Source organism: Anolis sagrei, chromosome 11 (genome assembly GCF_037176765.1).
Source record: "Anolis sagrei isolate rAnoSag1 chromosome 11, rAnoSag1.mat, whole genome shotgun sequence".
NCBI lineage: Eukaryota > Metazoa > Chordata > Lepidosauria > Squamata > Dactyloidae > Anolis > Anolis sagrei.
Window position 1 is genome coordinate 21,873,787 of NC_090031.1, and position 20,520 is coordinate 21,894,306.

General features: G+C 47.3%; 1 protein-coding gene across 1 annotated transcript in view; it reads left to right on the plus strand.

Moving 5' to 3' along the window:
- Positions 1-15,413, plus strand: part of RPH3AL (rabphilin 3A like (without C2 domains)) — a 96,734-nt gene extending 81,321 nt beyond the window's left edge. The window contains exon 9 of the mRNA XM_067472014.1: positions 14,157-15,413. Coding sequence (XP_067328115.1) covers positions 14,157-14,188 — 32 coding nt within the window. The 3' untranslated portion in view covers positions 14,189-15,413. The remainder of the gene's footprint in view (positions 1-14,156) is intronic.
- The last annotated feature ends 5,107 nt before the right edge of the window (positions 15,414-20,520 follow it).

Below are 20,520 nucleotides of genomic sequence, written 5' to 3' on the forward strand. Positions count from 1 at the left end.
CGGGTTTCAACAGGCAAGGCATTCCATAAATAAGGGGCCACAACCGAGAAGGCTCTCTGCCTAGTAGAGGACAGATGATAAGTCCGGATGTTAGGGACTTCAAGCAAATTTTGGTCTTCTGACCGAAGTAATCTCTGGGGTTGGTAGGGGGATAAGCGGGCCCTCAGGTACGCCGGCCCCAGACCATATAAGGCCTTAAAGGTTAGTACCAGCACCTTGAAAGTAATCCGGTACTCAATCGGTAGCCAGTGCAGTTGTTGTAGAATTGGGGTGATAGACGAGCAGCCGCATTTTGCACCAGCTTCAGTTTCCGGATCACTGACAAAGGAAGGCCAATGTAGAGGGCGTTACAGTAGTCAAGCCTCGAGATGACCATCGCCTGGATCACCGTAGCCAGGCCGTTCCTAGATGGGTAGGGAGCCAGTCGAGGTCGAGGATGTGCCCAGCGAGTGGCCACAGAGTCTCAAGTTCACTTACTGTATCAATCGTGGCAGGGAGATCCCGGCGGAGAAGCGAGATCTTGTCTGCGAAATAACTCTGGAAAACCTCAGCAGGAGGGGCCAGATCATTATTGTTTGGGACAGAAGGGATTGTTGTCAGGGATCTAATGATCTTAAATAATTGTGCTGGGTGTGAGCTCGCAGACGCTATCAAGGAAGCATAATAAGATTTTTTGGCCTCAGTGATAGCATGCTCATAAGACTCTTTGAAATTCTTATATTCCGAAAGAAATTTAAATCTCCTGGCACTGCCGTGCCAGCACAGGGTCTGTCTTATTTCCTTTGGAAGTGCATTCCAGAGGCAGGGGGCCACCACTGAGAAGGCCCTCTCTCTCGTCCCCACCAACCGCGCTTGAGACAGTAGTGGGACCAAGAGGAGGGTCTCCCCGGAAGATCTTAGAGCTCGTGCCGGTTCATAGAAGGAGATGCGATCACGGAGATAGGCGGGGCCCAAACCATTTAGAGCTTTATAGGTCATGACCTGCACCTTGAATTTGGCTCGGCAACTTATCGGCAGCCAATGAAGCTGTTTTATGTTGCCATGCAATGTGTGCTGCCTCTACACCCTGGGCGCCTTGTTTTCCATTTTCAAAAACTTCTCCAGATTTTGCCTCCAATGTCTTCCTTTGCCACTCCCCCCTCCCCGGATTCTTATTACACAAGATAACTTACCGCTAAAGCATCAACGGAGCTTGTTTTCACCAAGCAGCCAAGCTAGCAATCCATAACTCTCTGCTTCATTATGGTTCTTAGTGAGATTTTAATGATTCCTGCGAAGGGATGGGGCGGTGGGACGCCGAGGAGCAGTGGAGCGCTCTTGGGAACGTCAGGTTTCTGCATCTGAACAAAGATCCCTGGGGACCCTCTTGCTCGGAAAGTTGTATTTTTTAAATAAAAAACCAAGCATTTATGAGAGAAGCCGGTAATCAGAACACCTACTGTTTCTTTTAATTACTCGCTTTAACTTTTCGCTAAACCCTGCCTCACTTAATAATCCTTCTAACGGCTTACACATTTTGCCTTAATGAGCCATTTTCCTCTGTTGTACCCAACTACAAGGACAAAAATCCCACAGAAGCCGTCCAAATTCCAAATTTTCAGGTTGCCTGCCAGTTGATGGCAGACCCAGATGGTGTCTCCTTAATGACTACTAATATCTCAGGAGGCTCGTTTTTTTAAAAAGAATGATTATCTGAAGTTCTGTTGTTGGAAGGTAAAAGGAGGGAAGATTACAGCCTCCGAGGATGCGTGCCATAGATGTGGGTAAAATGTCAGGAGAGAATGCTTCCGGAACATGGCTATACAGCCTGGACAACACACAAAAGGAGGGAAGATTACAGACTCTGAGGATGCTTGCCATAGATGTGGGTGAAATGTCAGGAGAGAATGCCTCTGGAACATGGCTATACAGTCCGGAAAACACACAAAAGGAGGGAAGATTACAGATTGTGGCAGGAACATGGCTATATAGCCTGGACAACACATAAAAGGAGGGAAGATTACAGACTCTGAAGATGCCTGCCATAGGTGTGGATGAAATGTCAGGAGAGAATGCCTCTGGAACATGGCTATACAGTCTGGAAAACACACAAAAGGAGGGAAGATTACAGACTGTGGCAGGAACATGGCTATACAGCCTGGACAACACACAAAAGGAAGGAAGATTACAGACTCTGAGGATGCCTGCCATAGATGTGGGTGAAATGTCAGGAGAGAATGCTTCTGGAACATGGCTATATAGCCCAGAAAACACACAAAAGGAGGGAAGATTACAGACTGCGGCAGGAACATGGTTATACAGCCTGGAAAACACACAAAAGGAAGGAAGATTACAGACTCTGAGGATGCCTGCCATAGATGTGGGTGAAATGTCCGGAGAGTATGTTTCCGGAACATGGCTATACAGCCTGGACAACACACAAAAGGAGGGAAGATTACAGACTCTGAGGATGCCTGCCATAGATGTGGGTAAAATGTCAGGAGAGAATGCTTCTGGAAAATGGCTATACAACCTGGACAACACACAAAAGGAGGGAAGATTACAGACTCTGAGGATAGATGTGGCAGGAGCATGGCTATACAGCCTGGAAAACACACAAAAGGAGGGAAGATTACAGACTGGGGATGCCTGCCATAGATGTGGGTGAAATGTCAGGAGAGAATGCTTCTGGAACATGGCTATACAGCCCGGGCAACACACAAAAGGAGGGAAGGTTACAGACTCTGAGGATGCCTCCCATAGATGTAGGTGAAATGTCAGGTGAGAATGCTTCTGGAACATGGCTATACAGTTCAGAAAACACACAAAAGGAGGGAAGGTTACAGACTCTGAGGATGCCTGCCATAGATGTAGGTGAAATGTCAGGAGAGAATGCTTCTGGAACATGGCTATAAAGCCCGGAAAACACACAGCAAGCCATTTAAGAAATATTTTGAACCTCATGTTCCCAACAGAGGTATCTGGGAGAGTGGTGGACCAGAGAAAATGGTCTCACCTGAAGACCCTGATGACTTCAGAAACTTGTTTATCATTGGCAGAAATGTTTCCAATTGTCTGGTGATTATGTGGGAAAGTGAATAGAGGTAGTTAAAGAGCACAGTCAAAGGATTATTGCTGCGTTTGATTTATGAAAATATTCCCATCCAAACCCAAGTAACGAAGGTGGAGGCATTACTTTTCATTCAACCCTCATAGGTTCTTAATTGTTTTTTAAAAGAGAGTAAAGAGGGGGCCGGGTTGTTGTAGGTTTTTCTGGGCTGTATGGCTATGTTCTAGAAGCCTTCTCTCCTGACGTTTTGCCTGCATCTATGGCACGCATCCTCAGAGGTTGTGAGGTTGTGACCCCTTAATAGAGTTCCTCATGTTGTGGTGACCCCCAACCATAACATTATTTTTGTTGCTACTTCATAACTGTTATTTTGCTACTGTTATGAATCCTGATGTAAATATTTGATATGCAGGATGTATTTTCATTGTTACAAACTGAATGTAAAGCATAGTGATTAATCAGAAAAACAATATGTAATTATATACTGTATTGTGAAAGAGAGAGAGAGCATGAGGGAGAGACAGATAGAACAAAAAGAACTCTGTGTTAGCAGAGCCAAGACCGATTCCACTGAGAGGGAGGCCTCCTCCTTGGCGGGCCAAATAAATGCCCTCAGCGGGCCGCATATGACCCCCGGGCCGTAGGTTGAGGACCCCTGCTCTAGTACATGGCCATAAACTTCAAAAAAACCTACAGCAACCCAGTGATTCCAGCCATGAAGGCCTTCGACAATAAGGAGGGGGGCGTCTGATCTCTTTAGGGAGGGAGTCCCAGAGGCAGGGAGCGATCATAGAGAAGGCCCCTCTCTCATTCCCACCAGCTGTTCTTGAGATGGGGTGGGACTGAGAGCAGGGGCTCCTCCGCTGATTGTAGTGCCCAAGCGGCTTTGCAAGTGGAGCTGAGGTTTGCTTTGCTACTGAACCTGGTCCCCTCTCTCATTCCCACCAACTGTGTTTGAGATGGGGTGGGACTGAGAGCAGGGGCTCCTCCGCTGATTGTAGTGCCCGAGCAGCTTTGCAAGTGGAGCTGCTGTTTGCTTTGCTACTGAACCTGGTCCCCTCTCTCATTCCCACCAGCTGTGCTTGAGATGGGGTGGGACTGAGAGCAGGGGCTCCTCCGCTGATTGTAGTGCCCGAGCAGCTTTGCAAGTGGAGCTGCTGTTTGCTTTGCTACTGAACCTGGTCCCCTCTCTCATTCCCACCAGCTCTGCTTGAGATGGGGTGGGACTGAGAGCAGGGGCTCCTCCGCTGATTGTAGTGCCCAAGCAGCTTTGCAAGTGGAGCTGCGGTTTGCTTTGCTACTGAACCTGGTCCCCTCTCTCATTCCCACCAGCTGTGTTTGAGATGGGGTGGGACTGAGAGCAGGGGCTCCTCCGCTGATTGTAGTGCCCGAGCAGCTTTACAAGTGGAGCTGCGTTTTGCTTTACTACTGAACCTGGTCCCCTCTCTCATTCCCACCAGCTGTGTTTGAGATGGGGTGGGACTGAGAGCAGGGGCTCCTCCGCTGATTGTAGTGCCCGAGCAGCTTTGCAAGTGGAGCTGCGGTTTGCTTTGCTACTGAACCTGGCCCCCTCTCTCATTCCCACCAGCTGTGCTTGAGATGGGGTGGGACTGAGAGCAGGGGCTCCTCTGCTGATTGTAGTGCCCGAGCAGCTTTGCAAGTGGAGCTGCTGTTTGCTTTGCTACTGAACCTGGTCCCCTCTCTCATTCCCACCAGCTCTGCTTGAGATGGGGTGGGACTGAGAGCAGGGGCTCCTCTGCTGATTGTAGTGCCCGAGCAGCTTTACAAGTGGAGCTGCGGTTTGCTTTACTACTGAACCTGGTCCCCTCTCTCATTCCCACCAGCTGTGTTTGAGATGGGGTGGGACTGAGAGCAGGGGCTCCTCCGCTGATTGTAGTGCCCGAGCAGCTTTGCAAGTGGAGCTGAGGTTTGCTTTGCTACTGAACCTGGTCCCCTCTCTCATTCCCACCAACTGTGTTTGAGATGGGGTGGGACTGAGAGCAGGGGCTCCTCCGCTGATTGTAGTGCCCGAGCAGCTTTTCAAGTGGAGCTGCGGTTTGCTTTGCTACTGAACCTGGTCCCCTCTCTCATTCCCACCAGCTGTGTTTGAGATGGGGTGGGACTGAGAGCAGGGGCTCCTCCGCTGATTGTAGTGCCCGAGCAGCTTTGCAAGTGGAGCTGCGGTTTGCTTTGCTACTGAACCTGGTCCCCTCTCTCATTCCCACCAGCTGTGTTTGAGATGGGGTGGGACTGAGAGCAGGGGCTCCTCCGCTGATTGTAGTGCCCGAGCAGCTTTGCAAGTGGAGCTGCGGTTTGCTTTGCTACTGAACCTGGCCCCCTCTCTCATTCCCACCAGCTGTGCTTGAGATGGGGTGGGACTGAGAGCAGGGGCTCCTCCGCTGTTAGTAGTGCCCGAGCAGCTTTACAAGTGGAGCTGCGGTTTGCTTTACTACTGAACCTGGTCCCCTCTCTCATTCCCACCAGCTGTGTTTGAGATGGGGTGGGACTGAGAGCAGGGGCTCCTCCGCTGATTGTAGTGCCCGAGCAGCTTTGCAAGTGGAGCTGCGGTTTGCTTTGCTACTGAACCTGGTCCCCTCTCTCATTCCCACCAGCTGTGCTTGAGATGGGGTGAGACTGAGAGCAGGGGCTCCTCTGCTGGTCGTAGTGCCCGAGCGGCTTTGTAAGTGGAGCTGAGGTTTGCTTTGCTACTGAACCTGGTCCCCTCTCTCATTCCCACCAACTGTGCTTGAGATGGGGTGGGACTGAGAGCAGGGGCTCCTCCGCTGGTCATAGTGCCCGAACAGCTTTGTAAGTGGAGCTGCGGTTTGCTTTACTACTGAACCTGGTCCCCTCTCTCATTCCCACCAGCTGTGCTTGAGATGGGGTGGGACTGGGAGCAGGGGCTCCTCCTCTGGTCGTAGTGCCCTAGCGGCTTTGTAAGTGGAGCTGCGGTTTGCTTTACTACTGAACCTGGTCCCCTCTCTCATTCCAACAAGCTATGCTTGAGATGGGGTGGGACTGAGAGCAAGGGCTCCTCCGCTGGTCATAGTGCCCGAGCAGTTTTGTAAGTGGAGCTGCAGTTTGCCGAATAGTCTGATTGTTGATTTTGTTTTATGCTTTACTACTGAACCTGCCCCCCCCCCTCTCATTCCCACCAGCTGTGCATGAGATGGGGTGGGACTGAGAGCAGGGGCTCCTCCAGTGGTCGTAGTGCCTGAGCAGCTTTGTAAGTGGAGAGGCGGTTTGCCAAATAGTCTGATTGTTGATTTTGCTTTATTACTGAACCTGGCCCCCTCTCTCATTCCCACCAGCTGTGCTTGAGATGGGGTGGGACTGAGAGCAGGGGCTCCTCCCCTGGTCGTAGTGCCCGACCAGCTTTGTAAGTGGAGATGCGGTTTGCCAAATAGTCTGACTGTTGATTTTGTTTGAATGCTTTACTACTGAACCTGGCTGCCTCTCTCATTCCCACCAGCTGTGCTTGAGATGGGGTGGGACTGAGAGCAGGGGCTCCTCCGCTGGTCATAGTGCCCAAGCAGCTTTGTAAGTGGAGATGCGGTTTGGCAAATAGTCTGATTGTTGATTTTGTTTTATGCTTTACTACTGAACCTGACCCCCTCTCTCATTCCCACCAGCTGTGCTTGAGATGGGGTGGGACTGAGAGCAGGGGCTCCTCCCCTGGTCGTAGTGCCTGAGCAGTTTGCAAGTGAAGCTGCAGTTTGCCAAACAGTCTGATTGTTGATTTTGTTTTATGCTTTACTACTGAACCTGGCCGCCTCTCTCATTCCCGCCAACTGTGCTTGAGATGGGGTGGGAATGAGAGATGGGGCTCCTCCGCTGGTCGTAGTGCCCAAGCAGCTTTGTAAGTGGAGATGCAGTTTGCAATATAGTGTGATTGTTGATTTTGTTTTATTCTTTCCTACTGAACCTGGCCCCCTCTCTCTCATTCCCACCAGCTGTGCTTGAAATGGGGTGGGACTGAGAGCGAGGGCTCCTCCGCTGGTCGTAGTGCCTGAGCAGCTTTGTAAGTGGAGATGCAGTTTGCTGAATAGCCTGATTGTTGATTTTGTTTTATGCTTTACTACTGAACCTGGCCCCCTCTCTCATTCCCACCAGCTGTGCTTGAGATGGGGTGGGACTGAGAGCAGGGGCTCCTCCGCTGGTCGTAGTGCCCGAGCAGCTTTGTAAGTGGAGATGCAGTTTGCCGAATAGTCTGATTGTTGATTTTGTTTTATGCTTTACTACTGAACCTGTCTGTTGAGGGCTGTCTACTGAGAAGTGGGAGATTCAGAGCAGGCAGAAGGAAGGAATTTTCCCACAGATCTAGTCCTTAGAACCGTGCAGTTTGCAACCACAAGATGGTGCGCTGGCTGCCAGGTCTTTAAACGGAGATGAGAGAAACACATGTCTCCCTGATGCTCCCACGCAAGCATGCCCAGCCCTGGCGATATACTTCTAGGGCTCATTTGTTCCCACACATAGGCTGTAGACGGAAGTGGAGAGGCACCCTGTTGGCTTTGAAACTCAGCTGAAACCCGCTTTTCCGCCAACAGAAGAGCGAAGGAGGGAAAGCGGCTAATATAGTTCGATCCTCCTACAATATGTTCACAGCTAATAGAGAAAGCTGCTTGACTGACAATCTGGAAAGACTGAATCCAGAGAGGAAGAGGCTAATGCCGCTGGAGAGTGACTGGCAGCCAAAATGGCCAGTGGATTTCGCTTTTGGCTGTAGATCAGCACAATCTGGCAGGAGAGGGTTCTAGTTTTCATGCAGTCATGAGTGTCAGGAGAAGCCAGTCTCATTCTCTCTTGCTTTCAACGTAGTCATAGAATCATAGAATCAAAGAGTTGGAAGAGACCTCATGGGCCATCCAGGGCGGAAACAGAGTGTCTACTTCTTCTGTGACAGCTTCAGAAAACTTGTTATAGAATCATAGAATCATAGAGTTGGAAGAGACCTCATGGGCCATCCAGTCAAACCCCCTGCCAAGAAGCAGGAATATTGCATCCAAATCACCCCTGACAGATGGCCATCCAGCCTCTGTTTAAAAGCTTCCAAAGAAGGAGCCTCCACCACACTCTGGGGCAGAGAGTTCCACTGCTGAACGGCTCTCACAGTCAGGAAGTTCTTCCTTATGTTCAGATCAAATCTCCTTTCTTGTAGTTTGAAGCCATTGTTCCGCGTCCTAGTCTCCAGGGAAGCAGAAAACAAGCTTGCTCCCTCCTCCCTGTGACTTCCTCTCATATACTTATACATGGCTATCATATCTCCTCTCAGCCTTCTCTTCTTCAGGCTAAACATGCCCAGCTCTTTAAGCCGCTCCTCATACAGCTTGTTCTCCAGTCTACCTTACAGGGTTGAGGTTATTGAAGGAGAGGTAGAATAGCAGTATCACCTCTCTCCCCAGATATGAGATGGGTCTCGCAAAACCCTCTTATAGTGCTGAGACTTGTTAAATATGGTTTTCTGTGGGCAAATAGATGGCGACTACTGGGTAGCATATGTTCTATATCAGAAACTAGAGCCGATGTGGTCTATCCGGTGCAGTTTTCTGAATCAGCATCCCAAAGAACCAAACTGGATCTAAAGTTGTCCAAAAATGGATTCGTAACTCTTTTGGTGCTAATGTTGGAAAGTGGTCCCTGGTCAAAGAGGTCCCTGGTCAAAGTGGTCCCTGGTCAAAGTGGTTCCTGGTCAAGTGTTCCCTGGTCAAAGAGGTCCCTGTGAAAGTGGTCCCTGGTCAAGTGGTCCCTGGTCAAAGTGGTCCCTGGTCAAAGAGGTCCCTGGTCAAAGTGGTCCCTGGTCAAAGAGGTCCCTGGTCAAAGTGGTCCCTGGTCAAAGTGGTTCCTGGTCAAAGTGGTTCCTGGTCAAGTGTTCCTTGGTCAAAAGGGCCCCTGGTCAAATAGTCCCTGGTCAAGTGTTCCCTGGTCAAAGTGGTCCCTGGTCAAGTGGTCCCTGGTCAAAGTGGTCCCTGGTCAAGTAGTCTCTGGTCAAGTGTTCCCTGGTCAAAGTGGTCCTTGTGAAAGTGGTCCTTGGTCAAGTAGTCCCTGGTCAAAGTGGTTCCTGGTCAAGTAGTCCCTGGTCAAAGTGGTTCCTGTGGTCAAAGTGGTTCCTGGTCAAGTAGCCCCTGGTCAAGTGTTCCCTGGTCAAAGTGGTCCCTGTGAAAGTGGTCCCTGGTCAAATGGTCCATGGTCAAAGTGGTTCCTGGTCAAGTAGCCCCTGGTCAAGTGTTCCCTGGTCAAAGTGGTCCCTGTGAAAGTGGTCCCTGGTCAAATGGTCCATGGTCAAAGTGGTTCCTGGTCAAGTAGTCCCTGGTCAAGGGTTCCCTGGTCAAATGGTCGCTAGCCAAAGTGATTCTTGGTCAAGTGGACCCTGGTCAAGTGTTTCCTGATCAAAGTGGTCCTTGTGAAAGTGGTCCCTGTTCAAATGGTCCCTAGCCAAAGTGGTTCTTGGTCAAGTAGCCCCTGGTCAAGGGTTCCCTGGTCAAAGTGGTCCTTGTGAAAGTGGTCCCTGGTCAAAGTGGTCCCTATGAAAGTGGTCCCTGGTCAAGATGGTCCCTGGTCAAAGGGGTCCCTGGTCAAAGTGTAACAAGAAATTCAATGTGCAAATTTGATAAATGTGAATTTAAAATGATGTGTGTGAATGAATGGAAGAATGGAAAGATGTGTGGTTGGAGTTAATAATTTTGGAATCACCAGTATAATATTAAGGCCTGCAATGACTAACTACCTGCTTGCTGGACGTGCTAATGAGAAACCCTGATAAGAACTGGGACAGGGATAAAGGAAATGTTTGCAACATTCCTTATGTTAAGAAGGAAGTCAACAGAAGATCAACACCAATCAAGAAGATCAACGTCTGGCCAGGAAACTGGGATGGATCCAGGATGGAAGACGTCTATCATTAATTTACAACTTTGGGACTACATCAACAGAATTTTCCTATAAAAGACTCAGCCTAATAATGCTCAAATCGTGGCAGACCGAGGAGTCTGTTCCACCCGCCATGCTCTGCTCCATGGGAAGGAGAGAGGTGGTGTATTCAGAGAGTGTCAGATATGCTATGGGAAAGCATGATTCTGCACACTTTGGGGCTTCTTTCTCAAGGGAAGAGGAAGAAGTGCGCTTTTGGAGTCTTAGATTTTGTGCAGGGAGTCAGGTTCTGCTGTATGGAAAACAGAGGTCTGGTCCTTGGCACTGTTCTTAGGGAAAGACGTTTTGGCATCTCAGTGTTTTGAAGTTTTGGCGTTATGGAAGTTATGGAACTATGCGTTGGCAGGCTGCAGGAAATCAGGGTCTGGCCTTACAGGTGCTTCTCCAAGGAGGAAGAAAAGGATATGGTAATGTTTGGGTGCATGTGGATGAATGCGTGTACATGTGTGTGAATGCTGAGTGAAAATGTAATTCCCCTATGTTTGTTTGTTAACCAATGTAATTGTGAATCCAATGTAGTTGCATAGAATCTGTTTGTCTGTATGTCCAATGTCATTCTTTGTCTGAATGTTTTCTGTAATCTTATATACCTTCTCACACTGGAAATTGCAATAAAAAGAACCTATGCTTTAAAGTCATTGAAGAGTCATTCATGACATATTTGGTGTCAGAAGTGGGATATTCTTTTCCAATGTGGGAAAGTTATTCATAACATTATTTGGCGTTATTTGGCATTCTTTTCCAGTATGAGAGAATAAATTAACAGTTTTGGTTTCTGGAGTAGGATATGATATTTTTCAGTGAAATAAAAGAAATTTGGAGGAGTGAAAAGGATTTTTCTTGCTTTTGAGAAATAAAGTGTTTAGATACATCTTGAAGAATTGCAGAAATGAGGGAACAAGGGAGTCCTAAGTCTCTGAAAGGTAAATGTATTGGAGTAGTTTAAATGGATTGGAATCCCCATAATTCCCATATGGAGAGGGGGAGGAAGATCACGGTGTAGAAACTTGCTTGGGAAGTTTGGTTGTTGTTGTTGTTTTAAGCCATGGAAGGGCTAAATATGTTTTAAGTTTTTTTAGGAATTTAGAGGAAAAGTCTTTCTAATGAGGGAAGATAGCATTTTAATTTGGAGTTGTTTTTACAGTAAATTGACAGAAGAAGGGGCTTCTGTGTCAAAGGTCAGAGGAAAAATATACAGCAGGAGTTGCAATTTAAGGCAAGATGCAGTTTTGACCCTTGAAATGTAGAAAAAGAGATCTAAATGAATTTTAAGTTTTGTACAGGAGGAGTCTTGTTGATTATAAAGGAATATAGGGTGCTTGTTACAAAATGGTATTATTATGTTATCTAGAGGGGGTATTTTATGGTTGAATAAAAATGTAATTGGAGTTATGATTTTGCAAATTGGTAAAGACAGATGAGTTGCATTTTGTTTTGGGAAGTAGTCTGATCAGCCTATTGAGCAGCCTAGTAAATGGGATTTGTTTTATTTTGGAAAAGTTTTGTTTGGAAATCCAAGTTCTTTTGTATTTCCTACAAAATATAATAAACTGGTTGAAAGTTTGTTATTGCAAAAGAGGAAAATGAAATAGATACAGAGAGATCTTGTTTAAAGGAATATGATTCAACCAATTTGGGAGTCTTTATCTGGAAGTGTTAACTTTTGTTAATTCTGTCTGTTTATCTAAGTTACTGATTACAGGAGAGCTGGAGTGATGAAGTCAAGTCTAAGCCTTTCAAGGATGACGCAAGCGATTAATTAAAATGATTTGTTTAAGTTTACAGGAATCTAAATGTAGCTACCAACTCGAAGGAAGACCTGATGAAAAAGAAATTGACATGAGTTTGATAATTTTCATTTTGAACGGTGCATATATATTGTTGTGATTTATAAGTTTAAAGAGTTTAAAGGGGAACAGAAAAGAAACATTCAGCTAAAGGATTCTTAAATATGTTGATGGGGTTATGCAATGCTGCAAGTTATTTCAGAGGCCAGAGCTGTAAGTCTCAGACTTCTGGAACAACAAAGCAGTTTGGGAATTTGGGGATGTTGAGTCACAGAATTTGCTCATTTAAAGAGAATTGATGTTATGGAGAAAAAGAAATGCAAACATTGCTTTTCAGCTCAGGATGAAGTTGGAAATGGGTTCAAATCACACACGCGCACACACACACACACGGTAAATCTAAGGTTGAAATAAGTTCTACAGTTAAATAAAGAGGTTTTAGATTTGAAAGGTTTACATTGATGTTGGGGAAACATACAAATGGGAAAATGTGGTTTGTTTATGGTTTTTATTAAATAATTCATGAAAATATAAGGGAAATGTGATACAGTGGTGGTTTAGTAAATGAAACATTTTGGATACCTTAATTTGGGTTCAGATACATAGATTTTTACAGGAAATAAAACAATAAATGGTATATGGGTTACAAACATGGGAAGTCAAAAGAAATGTGATATATATATATTTGAAAGTTTGTTGATGAGAAATAAAGTTAAAGTTTTGCTATGGAAATGTAATGAAAATGAACAAAGAAGGAAACAAACATTTGGGAACAACATGGTTTTAGATGTTGTGCATATGAAGAAAGGTTCTTAAATTAATTGATCAAATATTTTGAAGGTTTATATGCAAAAGTTCAGTTTATCTGAAATGGTTAATTCAATTGTAATGATGATGATATGGTTACTTGTAATTGTGAAAATGTATTTCTGTTTCAAGAAAATGAGATTTTGATTCAACTGAAATTTAGAAGTTACTTTACTATATGTTGCATATAGATTTAAACATGAAATCTATATGCAAGAGGGGGAATATGTAACAAGAAATTCAATGTGCAAATTTGATAAATGTGAATTTAAAATGATGTGTGTGAATGAATGGAAGAATGGAAAGATGTGTGGTTGGAGTTAATAATTTTGGAATCACCAGTATAATATTAAGGCCTGCAATGACTAACTACCTGCTTGCTGGACGTGCTAATGAGAAACCCTGATAAGAACTGGGACAGGGATAAAGGAAATGTTTGCAACATTCCTTATGTTAAGAAGGAAGTCAACAGAAGATCAACACCAATCAAGAAGATCAACGTCTGGCCAGGAAACTGGGATGGATCCAGGATGGAAGACGTCTATCATTAATTTACAACTTTGGGACTACATCAACAGAATTTTCCTATAAAAGACTCAGCCTAATAATGCTCAAATCGTGGCAGACCGAGGAGTCTGTTCCACCCGCCATGCTCTGCTCCATGGGAAGGAGAGAGGTGGTGTATTCAGAGAGTGTCAGATATGCTATGGGAAAGCATGATTCTGCACACTTTGGGGCTTCTTTCTCAAGGGAAGAGGAAGAAGTGCGCTTTTGGAGTCTTAGATTTTGTGCAGGGAGTCAGGTTCTGCTGTATGGAAAACAGAGGTCTGGTCCTTGGCACTGTTCTTAGGGAAAGACGTTTTGGCATCTCAGTGTTTTGAAGTTTTGGCGTTATGGAAGTTATGGAACTATGCGTTGGCAGGCTGCAGGAAATCAGGGTCTGGCCTTACAGGTGCTTCTCCAAGGAGGAAGAAAAGGATATGGTAATGTTTGGGTGCATGTGGATGAATGCGTGTACATGTGTGTGAATGCTGAGTGAAAATGTAATTCCCCTATGTTTGTTTGTTAACCAATGTAATTGTGAATCCAATGTAGTTGCATAGAATCTGTTTGTCTGTATGTCCAATGTCATTCTTTGTCTGAATGTTTTCTGTAATCTTATATACCTTCTCACACTGGAAATTGCAATAAAAAGAACCTATGCTTTAAAGTCATTGAAGAGTCATTCATGACAAAAGTGGTCCTTGTGAAAGTGGTCCCTGGTCAAGTGTTTCTTGATCAAAGTGGTTCCTGTTCAAGTGGTCCCTGGTCAAAAAAAGGCTGGGAACCACTGCCCTAGAGGTTAGCACCAGGCCCATTTATTTGACGTTACAGAAGGGCAGATTTCAAATACTCTGAGGAATGATCGTAAGAGCTGTTTGACAATGCAACCAATCCCCTAAAAGGAGTGAGGTTTCTTCCTCTGGGATGTCTTTGAACAGAGCAGGCTATATCTGGGCTTCCTGCACCAAACCCAATTTCCTTTGGGCCCTCTTCCAACTCTATGAGAACCTTTTTATCTGTTTATTTTTCTTTTCAAATAGGGAGAAGACGTCTCCTGAGAAGCCACTGGTGATGATGGGACCCAAACACTTGGGGTTCTACGGCGTGTGCCATTTTCTCGCCTGCCCATTGCATGGTCCTCTGTGTCGATGTCAACTCCAGGAGTGAGACCTGTCATGGCCTTGCCTGGGCGGAGAAGAGGACTTCACCATGGATGCCCCGCTGTGTTTGTCTTTGCATCATGCTTGTCTTGCCACCAAACCAAATTGTGAGGTTTGGCCCAAAGTGTGCGTGCGTATCTGTGTGGTATTGTAGGGATGGAAGAATCAAGAACCCAGAGTGAGTGAGGTAGGCAACCTATTTGCAACGAACTCCGGATATTGAGGTACTGGGTGGAAGATTCTGGGTATACCGAAGGGCCAGTTTGCTGTTGCGTTGCGCCTAAATTATACTTTCTGGATGGCTTGTGGATGATCCATTTTGTGTGGCCAAGCGAGGGAAAGAAGGGGAGACAGTCACTCCTCCTTCCTGCTTCTGTCTCCTCAAAGTGACCTTCTCAGCCAGAAGAGTTGATGGATTAGGCTTATCACACAATAACCATGCAGTCTGGTTGGAGGTGTGGGACGGGATGGGAATGAGGTGACGGGGGAAATAACCTTCTCGGATGCTCCACAAATATCTCCGCCTTTTTTACACTACACAATAATTAGCATGAGGATTTCATTTGAATTGACGTGGCTGGGAAGATCTATTTTGCATAGTCTGCCAGGCTCTCCGGGATCTGTAGCACACAAGTGGCATCATCTATATAAATAAAAACGTAATGTTCGTTTGTGCTACTCACAGAACTCAGAAACCACTGGGGCAATTGACACCAAATTTGGACACTATGTCCCTAACAACCCAATGTATGTTCTCCACTCAAAAACACAACGAAAACAAAAAGCAGAAAGGACTTCTAAACTGCATGTCCACAAAGGGGAAACTGCATGTCTACAGAGACCCATGGCCGCACCCCCCTTCTCCTCCTCGCGAGGAAACAGCCGGCCGTTAAAGCCAGGCGCACGTGCGCGGCCACACACACACACACACAAGCGAATGGAGTGGAGGTGGAGGATTGCCGCATGCAGCCCCTTCTCTTCCCCTCCTGTGTCAGGAGAGCAGTCTCCTCCTCCTTTCCCTGTTGGAAAGTGCTAGCAGCAGCAACGGAGTGCAACACGCAAGGAAGAAGGGGAGGAGGAAGAGGAGGGGAGGGGGAGGCAAGGGTGGTCCACGGTGCTTGAATGAAGGACCTTCCTTCTCTCCCTCCCTTCTTTCCTCCCTTTCCTTTCTTTCCTTTTCTTCTTTCCTTCTCCTTCCTTTCCTTCTTTCCCTCCTTCCCTTCCTTCCTGTCCCTCCTTCCTTTTTCCTTTCCTTCTTTTCCTCCCTCCCTCCCTCCCTTTCCTCCTTCTTTCCCTTTCTTCATTTCCTTCCCCTTCATTTCCTTCTCTCCCTCCCTTCTTTCCTCCCTTTCCTTTCTTTCCTTTTCTTCTTTCCTTCTCCTTCCTTTCCTTCTTTCCCTCCTTCTCTTCCTTCCTGTCCCTCCTTCCTTTTTCTTTTCCTTCCTCCCTCACTCCCTTTCCTCCTTCTTTCCCTTTCTTCATTTCCTTCCCCTTCATTTCCTTCCCTCCCTCCCTTCTTTCCTCCCTTTCCTTTCTTTCCTTTTCTTCTTTCCTTCTGCTTCCTTTCCTTCTTTCCCTCCTTCCCTTCCTTCTTGTCCCTCCTTCCTTTTTCCTTTCCTTCTTTTCCTCCCTCCCTCCCTTTCATCCTTCTTTCCCTTTCTTCATTTCCTTCCCCTTCATTTCCTTCTCTCCCTCCCTTCTTTCCTCCCTTTCCTTTCTTTCCTTTTCTTCTTTCCTTCTCCTTCCTTTCCTTCTTTCCCTCTTTCTTTCCTTCCTGTCCCTCCTTCCTTTTTCCTTTCCTTCTTTTCCTTCCTCCCTCCCTCCCTTTCCTCCTTCTTTCCCTTTCTTCATTTCCTTCCCCTTCATTTCCTTCCCTCCCTCCTTTCTTCAGCCCCCTCCTTTCTTTCACTCCTTCCTCCCTTCATGTCCCTCCTTTTTTCTTTTCCTTCCTTCCCTTCTTTCCCTCCCTCCCTTCCTTTTTCCTTCCTTCCTTCATGTCCCTCCTTCCTTCTCCCTTTCCTTCTTTCTATGTAAGATATAAATACAATATTAAATGGAAGGGACAGTCAAGAAGTAACGAGAGAAGGAGGGAAAGAGGGAAGGAAGGAAGGAAGGAGAGAAGCAGGGAGGGAAAGAAGGAAAGAAAGAAAGATAGAGAAGCAAGGAAGGAGAGAAGAAAATAAAAAAGGGAAAGGAAAAAGAGAGGGAAGGAAGGAGAGAAGGAACGAAAGATAGGGAAGGAAGGAAGGAAGGAAGGAAGGAAGGAAGGAAGGATGTAACCAAAGAGCAAAGAAAGGGAGGAAAGAAACAGGTAGAGATGGAAGAAAGATGAGAGATAGAGAAAGAAAAAGAGGAAAGGAAGGAAAGAGGGAAGGGAGGAGAGAAAGAGGGAGGGAAGGTTGGCGACAGCAACGCGTGGCGGGTACAGCTAGTAATATAATAATTATCCAGCATAAAAGGGTCCCTAGTCTCTCTCTGTGGCATAGGGTATGTTATATTATGTAAGAGGCTGGCTGCTTGTTTAATTTATTGTGTAGTTTGCTGTGTATTCATGGTTTTTTAGTATCTTGTGATGGAAAGCATCTCATTTGTGACCTCTTGTTGGTGAACTGTGTTGTTTTTCCGCATGTTACTTATGACAGGACTGGGAATGTTAATAAAAATCTGCACACTTTCCCTTTGGATTCAACTCCCTGATGATATGTGGTACTGTGTATGTGTTTTGTGTCATGCAGTTGCCTGCAAGAGGTATTCCCACCATTAGTATTCCCACCGCTTTCCCAAGCAAGGCTGGTGGGGACGAGGAGCAGGGCCTTCTCAGTGGTGGCCCCCCACCTGTGGAACTCACTCCCAGTGGATATCAGGGCATCGACATCACTCCTGTCCTTTAGGAGGAAGGCAAAGACGTGGTTGTGAGACCAGGCCTTCGGGCAATCTGCTAACTAGATAGGACAACCAGGCAATTAGGACCGGCAGGACTGATATATGTGGACTGATAAATGTGGAAGAAAACTCTGAACCATGAGATAGCAAACATTGACTGGCAATAAGGAAGAAGCGGTTTGTATCGGTTTGTATGAAATTTTATTGGTTTTATTGGTTTTAACGGGTTTAGATGCAATGTATTGTTGTTGTTTGCTAATTTGTGTTATTTTGCTTTATTGTTTATTATTGATGTATGCTATGGGCATCGAATTGTGCCTTGGATGTGTAAGCCGCCCTGAGTCCCCTTCGGGGTGAGAAGGGCGGGGTAAAAGTAAACCAAATAAATAAATAAATAAATAGAATGAATGAGGATTTGTGTCAGTCCATTTATTTATTTATTTATTTATTTATTTATTTACTGTGTTTATATACCGCTGTTCTCAGCCCGGGGGCGACTCACAGCAGTGTACAACATAGAAATGACAGGGTACAAATTACAAAACACAATCTAAAATCAGTCTAGCAATAACCAAAAACATCGTCATCAAGAAACATCAACAATATCAATAATACAAAAAGCCATTCCACGTCGTCTCATCGTTTAAACCACAATCCAGTATCATTTTCCGTTGTTCCATTCCTGTCGTCATTACCAATTATTGCACTTCTTGTTCGAACGCCTTCTTGAACAGCCAAGTCTTTAATTTCCTGCGGAATATCATCAGGGAAGAAGCCTGTCTGATGTCCACGGGAAGGGTGTTCCACAGCCGAGGAGCCACCACCGAGAAGGCCCTGTCTCTCGTCCCCGCAAGGCGTGCCTGTGAGGCAGGCGGGATCGAGAGCAGGGCCTCCCCGGATGATCTCAAAGTCCTCGTGGGCTCATAGGCTGAGATGCGGTCAGATAGGTATCTTGGGCCAGAACAGTATTTATTTACAGTATTTATATAATTCACCCTGAAGGGGACTCAGGGTGGATTACAGAACACACATACGGCAAACATTCAGTGGTTCTGTGGCTGGGACCCGGCCTGGTGAGTGGGTAAGCGAGGGAGGGCAGGTGAGTGAGCGAGGGTGGCAAGGGCAGCGGCGGCAGCAGAAACAGGAGCCTGGCCACCTCTTCCAGGCTCCTGCTTATTTACTTACTTACTTACTTACTTACTTACAGTATTTATATTCCGCCCTTCTCACCCTGCAGGGGACTCAGGGCAGATTACAATGTACATATACATGGCCAACATTCAATGTCATAGACACACAACATATATAGACAGTCACACAGAGGCTATTTAACATTCCAGCTTTTTGATGAGGGTATTCTGACCACCAGGGGAGCTGTCGCTTCACCGTCCATTTGTGACACTGATGAAGTACTTTCTCATTCTTACGAGAAAGTACTTCATCAGTGTCACAAATTGCTTGCTTGCTGGAGATTTTTATGGCGTCGTAAATTAGCCTCCCTGGATAAGCGATACCTAAATTTCCTACTTGACAGATGCAACTGTCTTTCAGGCTGCAAAGGTCGACAGCAAGCTACACAAATTGGTCAAAAGCTCACTCTGACCCAGGCTGGCTTCGAACTCATGACCTTTTGGTCAGTTGTGATCTTACTGCAGCTGACTTTCAGCCAACTGCGCCACAGTCCCAGTGCTTCTGCTACTGCTTCTGCCTTTGTGGCCCTCCCTCCCTCACTCGCTTACCCGCCCTTGCTCACTCACTACTCAGGAGGTCGGGTCCAGGTGGCAGAACAAGGACTCGGCCCAGTGAGTAGCGAGCGAAGGCAGACGGGTGAGTGAGCAAGTGAGGGAGGGAGGGTCGCAAAGCCGGAAGCAGCGGCAGAAGCAGGAGCCTGGAAGAGGTGGCCAGGCTCCTGCTCTGGCCACCGCTTCTGCCTTTGCGGTCTTCCTTTGCTTGCTCACCCGCCCTCCCTTGCTCGCTCGCTACTCACCGGTCTGCATCCCAGTGGCAGAACCAGGACTCAGCCTGGTGAGTAGTGAGTGAGGGAGGACAGGTGAGTGAGCGAGTGAGGGAGGGAGGGCCTCAAAAGCCGAAGCAGCGGCAGAAGCAGGAGCCTGGAAGAGGTGGCCAGGCTCCTGCTCCGGCCGCCGCTTCTGCCTTTGTGACCCTCCCTTGCTCGCTCGCTACTCACCAGTCTGCATCCTGGGGGCAGAACGCAAAGGCCGAAGCAGTGACAGAAGCAGGAGCCTGGAAGAGGTGGCCAGGCTCCTGCTCCGGCCGCCGCTTCTGCCTTTGTGACCCTCCCTTGCTCGCTCGCTACTCACCAGTCTGCATCCTGGGGGCAGAACGCAAAGGCCGAAGCAGTGACAGAAGCAGGAGCCTGGAAGAGGTGGCCAGGCTCCTGCTCCGGCCGCCGCTTCTGCCTTTGTGACCCTCCCTTGCTCGCTCGCTACTCACCAGTCTGCATCCTGGTGGCAGAACGCAAAGGCCGAAGCAGTGACAGAAGCAGGAGCCTGGAAGAGGTGGCCAGGCTCCTGCTCCGGCCGCCGCTTCTGCCTTTGTGACCCTCCCTTGCTCGCTCGCTACTCACCAGTCTGCATCCTGGTGGCAGAACGCAAAGGCAGAAGCAGTGACAGAAGCAGGAGCCTGGAAGAGGTGGCCAGGCTCCTGCTCCTGCCGCCGCTTCTGCCTTTGTGACCCTCCCTTGCTCGCACGCTACTCACCAGTCTGCATCCTGGTGGCAGAACGCAAAGGCCGAAGCAGTGACAGAAGCAGGAGCCTGGAAGAGGTGGCCAGGCTCCTGCTCCGGCCGCCGCTTCTGCCTTTGTGACCCTCCCTTGCTCGCTCGCTACTCACCAGTCTGCATCCTGGGGGCAGAACGCAAAGGCCGAAGCAGTGACAGAAGCAGGAGCCTGGAAGAGGTGGCCAGGCTCCTGCTCCTGCCGCCGCTTCTGCCTTTGTTGCCCTTCCTCGCTTGCTCACCCGCCCTCCCTGGCTCGCTCGCTACTCACTGGTTCGCATCCTGGTCGCAGAACCAGGACTCAGCCTGGTGAGTAGCAAGAAAGAAAAACTACGAAACAGCGAGTTTGCGAAAAGCGAACCACGAAATAGCAAGGAAACATTGTATTTACATTCTGCCCTTATCAACCCAGAGGCTCACAGAACACATATATGGCAAACATTTAATTCTGTTATACACTGACAAGATAGACAACTGTACATTGATAAAAGATCTACATAGGCTTTCCCATCTTTGGCATCTTGGAGGATGTGTTTGGTTCTGGCCACGGGGTGGTGCTGTCGCTCCATTTTTCTCTGCTGAAGAGCTTTGTTCATAAACTTCCTCCTTGATCTAATCGCCAGC